The following is a 9,290-nucleotide window of genomic DNA, read 5'->3' on the forward strand; positions in this document are numbered from 1 at the left end:
TCCTGCACTAGCAGACACACACGAGGAGCGAGTGTGATGTAGAATCAATACCCCTCCATCACGGAGCACTCTCTCTGATCCAGGCTGAGCAGAGGCTGCAGGGAACCCCAGGGATTCCCCCTATCCTCCAGGCCTCTTCATGCACACTCTGCTCCTGGCAACTGAGCTGTCATCACAGGGGCTTTTTCTGATTGGCTGAGACCCGATGTGGCAGGGTTTGGCTTGGGTGTCTTTAGATTTCCTTGGCTCAGTCTTCACAGCCCTCTACACTTCAGAACAGCAGCTGCTGAGACCACCTCAGGAAGAGGATGACCCTGAACAGAGCTCTCATCCTGGGGGCCCTCGCCCTGACCGCCATGCTGAGCCCCAGTGGAGGGGAAGACATTATGGGTGAGTGCGTGCGGAGTGAGAGGTGCTCCCTGGAGCTCCAGGGCAGGGAGTGAAAGGAAAGGAGCATAGAGGTCGACTGAGCAGAGGTTTCTTGAGGGGCATACTATAAATGTTTTATTTTTGTCTCTTATTTACTTATATTTATTAATGTGTGTATACAGACAAAAATTATGTGTGTGTGTGGGCACGCGTGCCTGCACACATTAATACTGAGGATTAAATCCAGGGGTGTTCCATCTCCTAGCTACACCCCCAGTCCTTTTTATTTTTTATTTTGGAACAGGGCCTCACTAAGTTGCTGAGGGCCTAAGTTGTGGAGGCTGGTCTGGAAACTGTGGTCCTCCTGTCTCAGCCTCTCAGGATTGGATCACAGGTGAGCACCCCCAGACCCCTTCTCAATGCTGAGAGGCCTAAAATCACGCCGTTCCTCTCTCAGGAAACCCGCCTCCTCTCTTAGGTAGCGTTACCACTGCACGGTTCACCAGTGGTTGCGTTTCTAATGTAGGATCTAGTGAATCTAGCCTGGCGGTCTCTGTGACATCGGTCATGGTTGTCGCAAATGTTGGGGGTGTGTTCATGAGTGGACTACTTTTCATTACTAAAAAATTATGAATTTATTACTCTTGGATTTCTCTGGCCTACTTTTGAAGTTTTGTACATGTCCTGTTGAATATCTTGAGGAGCATCTCATGAATAACGAGCAGTGTGTAGAGATATCGGAGATCCTCTTTTCTTTGTCTCAGATTTCACACGTTTTCTGCTGGGAACAGGAGGGCTGGGAAGCAGGTTGAAGATCTTTCCACAGGTTCTCAAAGTGGGTGATTCCGCCGCCCTTCCACCAAGGTGCGGGAACAAAATACAGATGCATAAAGCAATGCAAAATCTTCATGGCATCTTTCTGTTTATTTGATTAAAGAAGGTAGACTCCCAGAGGGGCACAGGGTGACTTTTTTTTCTGAGAAGGGAGAAGTAAACCAAAACCGTTTGGGAATCGATGTTAGAACATCATTTTTCCTTCTTAATCTTGGTAACCTTGGTATGTGCTGTCTCAAAAATAATCAAATAAAATAAGTTATAGATTTGCTTTATGGTGAAAAGTATGTGTCGCCCCCCCCCCCACTTATACACAACCATTTCTATTGCAGGTGCAGCTTAAGGTTTTTCTTTAACAAAATAATAAGTGTATTTTTATTTTAAAATTGGGAACTTTATGGAAAACTTTAGTGAGTTGTTTTAGTCTCAGTTTATCAACCCAAGTTATCTATTTTTCTTTCCATCTAATGAAGTCCTATGAACGGAAAACAGGCAGACACCGGCCAGCCGTGTGGCCCTGTGGCATCGCTGTCTTTTTTTGTCCACTTTTCCCAACCTCCCTCCACACTGTCCTTTATCTCTCTTTCAGAATCCATTCCTGAATTTGCCAGGTTTGTTGGTTTGGTTTGGTTTTTGAGGGGTTTTTTGTTTGTGTTTTTTTCTTTTTGTGGAACTGGAGGTTGAACCCAGGGCCATTCTGCCTCTGAGCTACACGCCCAGCCCTGTTTAACTTTTTATTTTGAAGTAAGGTCTCACTCATCTGTTGAGGGTCGCACTAAGTTGCTGAGGCTGGCCTCGAAACTGTGATCCTCTTGTCTCAGCCTCCCAAGTTCTGGGATTACAGGTGTGCTCCACCACGCCCACATCTGACTCTGCCATTTCACAGACACAAACAGGAGATTCGTGAAAGCCATCATTGAAAAGGCAGAGATTTTTAAAAGGGAAGTGAAAGAGATCAAGCAACCCTATTGACTGTACCCGTCCTAATTTGTGTGGAGGTGCAGGTTGCATCTGCTTTCCCAGAGCCACTCGGCTTCTTTGTTCCAATTTCTCTCTCCTCAGCATCACTCTAGGGCCCTGGTCAGCTTCCACTTGCCTACTGGCCACAGTGGGAGCCGTGCGGAGGCCCAGCATCCTGCAGGGCTGCACTGGAAATGTCTTAATTTCTTTAAAAATTAGAAGAAGAAATGTTTACATTTGATCCAGCTTGTAGTATATTTGTCTTCACACATAGAATATGATTTTCCGTGTGCTTATGGAGAAGGGGCCCATGAAAGCGAGAAAGTACGAGGCTCACAAGTCCTAGCTCAGTCCGGCTGTCGCTCATCCTGAGCGTCCCGTGGTTCTGCCACCTGGCACCTGTCGATCTTCCCCAACGTCTCTGTGACTCAAAATTTGCAATTGTCATCCAGGCAGGGTGGCGCACGCCTAGAATCCCAGTACTTGGAAGGCTGAGACAGGAAGATCACAGGTTTGAGGCCAGCCTCAGCCACTTAGTAAGACCCTGTTTCAAAAATAAAATAGGGATAGGGGTGTAGCGCAGAGGTAGAATGTTCCTGATTTTAGTCCCACACACACACACACATAAAAATTGTCATTCAATATATATTTTTGAGCACACAATAAGCTAAGTTTGGGGTTACTTGACTAAAACACATGCTACCTGCCCCCCTAGAATTGCGCAGGTTAGAAGTGGTAGCAGGATGGGGTACAGGACAGCGGAAGGAGCCCTGCTGAGCAGGACAGTGAGGCTGAAGCTGTAAAGTGCCCTGGGTCCAGATGGAACAGCCCAGGCGTGTCCCCCGTGGCACGTGTGGCCCAGGAAGCACCCACTGAGATGAATGATTGTGTATGTTTATCTTTAAAAAAGTCAGGAAGGCTTATTGTAAAGATAAGGAGGCTTTGGGGAGCTGATAAGTGATCAGTCAAGGTCGCCATGCTGGTCAAGAGCCAGAAAAGAAACAAGGAGAACAAGATATAGGGAAAGTGGTTGAGACATGTTGGTGAGAAGACAACTAAAATGTTGGCACTAAACAGAAAGATTTCAGAATAAAGTAGAGTTCTCAGGAAATCCTAAAGAGTAGCCTCGATTCAGGGAGGAAACAGATCCCTGCAAAGAGCAGGCAGTGTAAACGGATGGTGTGGTTTAGTGTGATGGGCAGGATGCTGGAGTGTGCGCTGTCCGCGTCCTCCCCAGCCCTCACCAGGACAAGTGGCACTGGCTCCTTTACTTACCTGACTCTCCCACTGTTCAGTGAGCTCCTCGACAGCAGATTCTGTGTCTGGTTGGCCTTTTACTCCTCCCCCACCCCACACACTGTGCCTGACACTCGCTGATGCTCAGTAAATGAGGAAGAGTGGAAAGGTGAAATAGCACAAGAAAGATGCAATGACACAGTGATCCACTTGGGCTGATGTGCTGGTGAGTGTGCAATCACACTCTGCTGGCTGCTCTTCTGCTTTGGGGTCCTCAGACCTGCGTGTGGTCTGCTGGAGGGAGAAGTTTAGTAATGGGTGGGGGTTAGGGGTGGAGGGGAGTGGAAAGAGAGATCCAAAACTAAAATAGCTTCCTTTGTGTGTGTGTGTGATGCTGGGGATTGACCCTAGGAGCATTCTACCTCCAAGCTATACCCCTATCTCTTTTTTATTTTGACACAGAGTCCTATTAGGTTGCTGAGGGTCTCACCAAGTTACTGAGGTTGGTATCAAACCTATGATCCTCTGGGATTATAGGCATGTACCTGGCTTAAATCTTCCATTTCTTATTCCAGGAGAAATTAAGTGTTCTCCTCTAAGGATTACTACTATTAACACAGTAACGACTTTTAGGCAAACCGTTTTTATATGTTTTGTAATGTTGGCATTATTCTTGTTATTCTCTTTCTTATACCCTACAAGAGTTAGAAGAAACTCCTAAAATAATAAGATTTTGTGTGCTTCTTTTGTTAAAAAATAAATGAGAGGGGACCCTGTATAGAAAGTGTCCTGTTTTGAGCCGGTTACAAGGGGAAAGGAAGTATGGTGGGATTGTGGATTTGTTATTAACCATTAAAGAGTTTAGAGATAAAACTTATAAAGCAGAGGGAAGTAAACAATTCTTAAGAAAAAAAGGTAACCGCGAAAAATGCATTCATCCCTCTGTCATCCAATCACACTAGTCATCTCAGACCCTGAGCAAGGCGCTCAGGACAGCGGGTAGGAGACATGTAACATTCTGCCTTCCTGGAGCTCACATCATAGGGAGGAAGCCAGACCGTACTGTGCCAATAAACACCAACACTAGGGGGAGAAAACAGATGGGGGAGTTTTGTCCAGCCCTCATGCCAAGTATGAAGTCCACAGTCTTTAAAAAGTCAGCTCCACCTGTCACTTTGTTAATACAGTTCTTTTCTCCCTGTTTTCCAACTTTCTGCTCTTTGTCTGCATCAGCCGACCATGTTGGATCCTATGGCATATATTTATACCACTCTCATGGACCCTCTGGCCAGTTCACCTTTGAATTTGATGGAGACGAGAAGTTCTACGTGGATCTTCAGAAGAAGCAGACTGTCTGGAGGCTTCCTGAGTATGAAAAATTTACAAGTTTTGACCCACAAGCTGGACTGACAGAAATAGCTAAAGCAAAATACAACTTGAACATCCTGACTAAACAGACCAATTCTACACCGGCTCCTAATAGTATGTGTTTGCCATCCTACTTCTCTGTACTAAATCTATTTCTTCATCCCAATATCACTCCCTTCTTCTCTAGTGATAATCTTTACTGCTCAATGAAACTCTTCCAGGGAGCCCCAGGTCTCATAGTAACTGCCGAACCTTTGTCCTCTCATCTTACAAATCGCATACAACCATGTAATACAAAGGTCCTTAATCCTGTAATGAATTCCTTGGCTCCTTCAAGAAGGGGCCCCACCGACCTCCTACCTCAATATGCATGGCCATAGAGATTAGGGATAGGGATACGGTGAAGGAATGCATGGTATCTCCTAAGCAGAGAGAAATAGGTTCCTTTGACTCTCTGTGGGCAGGTCTTCATGGGAGGGCTCACCCATGATACAGTGCAGAATTCCCAGGCAGAGTGCTTAATATCAGCCTTTAATATCAGGACATTTCCTTTCCATAGAGGTTCCTGAAGTGACTGTGTTTCCCAAGTCCCCCGTGATGCTGGGTCAGCCCAACACCCTCATCTGCGTAGTGGACAACATCTTTCCTCCTGTGATCAACATCTCATGGCTGAGCAATGGGCACTCCGTCACAGAAGGGGTTTCTGAGACCAGCTTCCTCTCCAAGAGCGACCATTCCTTCCTCAAGATTGCCTACCTCACCTTCCTCCCTTCTGCTGATGATGTTTATGACTGCAAGGTGGAGCACTGGGGCCTGGAGGAGCCATATATGAAACACTGGGGTACGTATGAGTCATCCCTTTTGGTACCTTCTTGTTCTCTGTCAAGTCCAGACCATCCTACCTCTTGGCCTCTAATACCTCAAACTTGTTTTCCACTCTCAAAAGGTTTCTAATGGTGGACTTTACGTTCTTCCCTAAGCTCTGCACTCACAGCCTTTGAGAATCAACTCTTGCCCCACACGCCCAACTCTGTTTCACACAGTGCACATGAAGATTCTCGGTATTCTGACCTCAACAACTTCCCTTTCACAGAACCTGAGTTCCCAGCTCCGGTGTCAGAGGTGACGGAGACTGTGGTCTGCGCCCTGGGGCTGGCTGTGGGCCTCGTGGGCATCGTGATGGGAACCATCTTCATCACCCAAGGCCTGCGCTCAGGCAGCGCCTCCAGGCACCCAGGGCCCTTGTGAGTCTGCAGGGAAGGTAAGGGCTTTCCTATTCAGAGATGAAGTCACGTATGGGGAGGGGGAGGAGAGGAAGGGGAAGGTGTTGACACACAGGCAGTTGAAACAATGGAGTGGTATGATAATAGCACGGGAACCCTTAGAGCCCGCTGACGCCATGTGCCTTTCTTTGCAGGCACACTGCCCATCTCCAGGAACAGAAGAGTGATGTGGGAGATGGTCCAGCACTATTGGACCTAACCAGGCCATCATATTCTTTCACTTCTCAAATGCCCCTCCTACCGTCTCTTCTCTGGATCTAAGGTGCTTTGACCTCTCAGAGCTCACATCCCCTCAGAATTCCGCCCCCACTACCACCAGAATTTTTTCTTTTTTCTAATATTACCTATTATGGAATCCTTAGAATAATCTACCCAGCTACCTAATCCCTCAATGACCCTGATCCAGTATACCCATGGAAGCAATAAATCACATTTTATTAAGTCTTTATTGAATTTTGTCTATGTTTCATCTCAATATTCACTGGGACTTTGGGTAAGAATGAGAGATTCCTTCCATGTTTCTGTCATAAATAATCTCACTTCTCAGATCAAGTTTCATGGCCAGTAATCCTGAAGCAATGAAATACAGCCTAATACTATTTTGATAACTTAGAAGAGGCTGAAATTTCTCTCTTCCTCATATTCCCACCCTTGGCCACTGCCCTGTGCCTCCAATACAGGCATCAATGAAGGTAATATATGTCCTCGGCCCTTGGTGTAGACTTGTTATGGCAGAAACACACACCAAAAAAAAAAAGAGAAACATTGTTGTTTCCTCAATTTTTTTTGTATTTCTGCTGGAGAATTGATGAAGGAAACAGTTCAACAACACTATGTCCATATGTGAAAGTGTCACTACCAATCTCACTAACACATACGAGGAGGGAGGAGGGAGGAGCAGGGTGGGACGAGAAAGGAAACGCACCAAGTGTGTGTGTGTGTGTGTGTGTGTGTGTGTGTGGTGTATCACTTTGAACCTCACGGCAATGTATAATTACAATGCACAAGTAAAGGTATAAAAAAGAAGTACAAAAAAAGCCCAGTAAATACTCTGTATTCACTTCAACATGGCTTTTAAAATGGATGACAGAGTTTTGTGTGTTAGGTGTTCAGGTCACAGTGGTGAGAATGATGAGATTCAAAGTGACACACCTGCCGGGCACACCTGCCGGGCACACCTGCCGGGCGTGGTGGAGCACGCTTGTAATCCCATTGCTTGGGAGGCGGAGACAGGAGGATTGCGCAGTTTCGAAGCCAGCCGCGCTGGCTTAAGAGAGCCTGTTTCCAAATATAAAAGTATAAAATAGGTCTGGGAGTGTTGCCCGGAGGTGGAAGGGCTTCCAGGAACCCCAGTACCACCAAAAAAAAAAAAGTGACACATATACACACACGTGCACAAACACACACACACACACACACACACACACACACACACACACACCTCGGTATATTTCCCTCAACACTCCTCCCTGCTCCTTTGCCTTCCCGCTCCGTACGTTAGTGGGATTGGTAGTGATAACCTCATCTATGGACATAGCATTATTTCAGAGTGACGCAGACATATGTGCACATAACGTTTGGTGTGCTTCCTTCCAGATTTCCCTCCTCCTCCTCTCCCTGTATGTGTTAGTGAGATTGGCAGTGATACCTCATATACACACATGGCCTTATTTGAACTATTTCCTTCATTAGTTCTTTTTTCCCTCCCCAACTTCCTCCCCAACCCCTTTCCACCATTCTACTCGTCTCTCTCCTCATTTATCTAAGGTCCCTTCTTGCCACCGCAATTTCATGCAATCTTGAGAAAGCTCGATCAGGGGATCTGCAACGGCGTAGACCCCCCATGAAGTATGTCTGGCATTTCTTTCTTCAAAAAATTATTTTAGGATTATTTGGATTAATATGTATAATTGGAATTTTATGTATAAACATTAAAACTGATGGGGAGCGGCTTGTGAGAGACTCAGGCGGCAAAGATATCTTCCCAAGGATAAAAGTATTGGGCCAAATATTAAGTTCAAACTGACCTTAGTTAGAGCCACTGTATACAATTAAGTTTGAGATGGCCTTGTGAAGTGAGACAAAATATACTATGTCCAGCACCCTTGCCCTAAACTTTATAAAAAATAATTTTTACTGTCCTTGGCAATCCTGCTTGCATGATTATACTCTTGCTTTTCTGCCAAAAAATAAAGTATAAAAACTGTTACAAATCCTGAATAAAATGGAGAAGTTCATAACACAGTTTAGCAGGTAAACACCAAGAAATAACATGAAGTTTTTAGATTTAGTTATCAGATGTACTTCTCTAGCAGCCGAGCACTTTTCCTCAAACAATAGGCTTATTAGAAGCCTATTCCTTTTAATAATCCATTTCCACACCACAATCCTTCTGCAGCCTGCTTTTAATCTTTCTAATTCCTTTCTTTCCCATTTGGGACAATCTTAGGATAAGCTCCTCTTCATACAAAAATGCTTTCTTATTCTCACCATATTTTCTTTCTTTCACACTTACACATCTATTTTATCTGTCCTTTGTTCTGACATAGCTATTTTAACCAGGTGGTGTCGCCCTGTCTCCAGGCAGCGCTATCACTAGGTGCAAAGGTCAAGATTCCTTCTAGCCCTGGCTCTATTGTAATGGTTAGAATGAAGGTCAAAGATAGGGAGGAGTTCTGCATTTGTAATTGCGGTAGCAGGACTGCTTTCACAGTATCTGAATTCTGACTAGATTTACATCTTTGAGCAAAGCCGAGGGTGTTTAGAGGCTTAGACAAATTACCAGAAAGTTTATTTTCCACGGACTCAGTTTCTCTCACAGTCCTGATCTTACATCACCGGATCAATTCGTGTGGAAAGTTAAAAGAATCATTACCAAAAGAATAGTAGTTATGAAAGAATATCTAAGAGTGGGGGAGTACTTTGGCCAGAGGCAACACTCCCTCGGCTTCTCCTTGAGATGCTACTCAGTCATGCGTGGGGGCACACGCAGACATCAAGGAAAGCGGGCCGTGGCAGCTTGGGAAAAAAATCTTTGCTGCCTGAGTCTCTCACAAGCCGCTGCCCCTCAGTTTTAGTTATAATGCTTATACATAAAATTCCAATTATACATATTGATCCAAATAATCCTAAAATAATATTTTGAAGAAGGGAATGTCCAGGGAATGTCATGGGGGTCTACGCCATTGTGAGTCACCTGACCGAGCTTTCTCAAGGTCTGCATGAGATGTGGTAGCAATA

General features: G+C 45.2%; 1 protein-coding gene across 1 annotated transcript; it reads left to right on the top strand.

Moving 5' to 3' along the window:
* Positions 1 to 308: 308 nt before the first annotated feature.
* LOC308273406 (HLA class II histocompatibility antigen, DQ alpha 2 chain) lies at positions 309 to 6,015 on the top strand (the record flags this gene model as incomplete). Its single annotated transcript, XM_080710511.1, has 4 exons — positions 309 to 390; positions 4,633 to 4,881; positions 5,327 to 5,608; positions 5,861 to 6,015. 4 exons carry the CDS (start codon positions 309 to 311, stop codon positions 6,013 to 6,015), a joined length of 768 nt encoding a protein of 255 aa, XP_080566637.1.
* Between the last annotated feature and the right edge of the window lie 3,275 nt (positions 6,016 to 9,290).

This window comes from Muscardinus avellanarius, assembly GCF_963383645.1.
Source record: "Muscardinus avellanarius genome assembly, chromosome: 14".
Lineage (NCBI taxonomy): Eukaryota > Metazoa > Chordata > Mammalia > Rodentia > Gliridae > Muscardinus > Muscardinus avellanarius.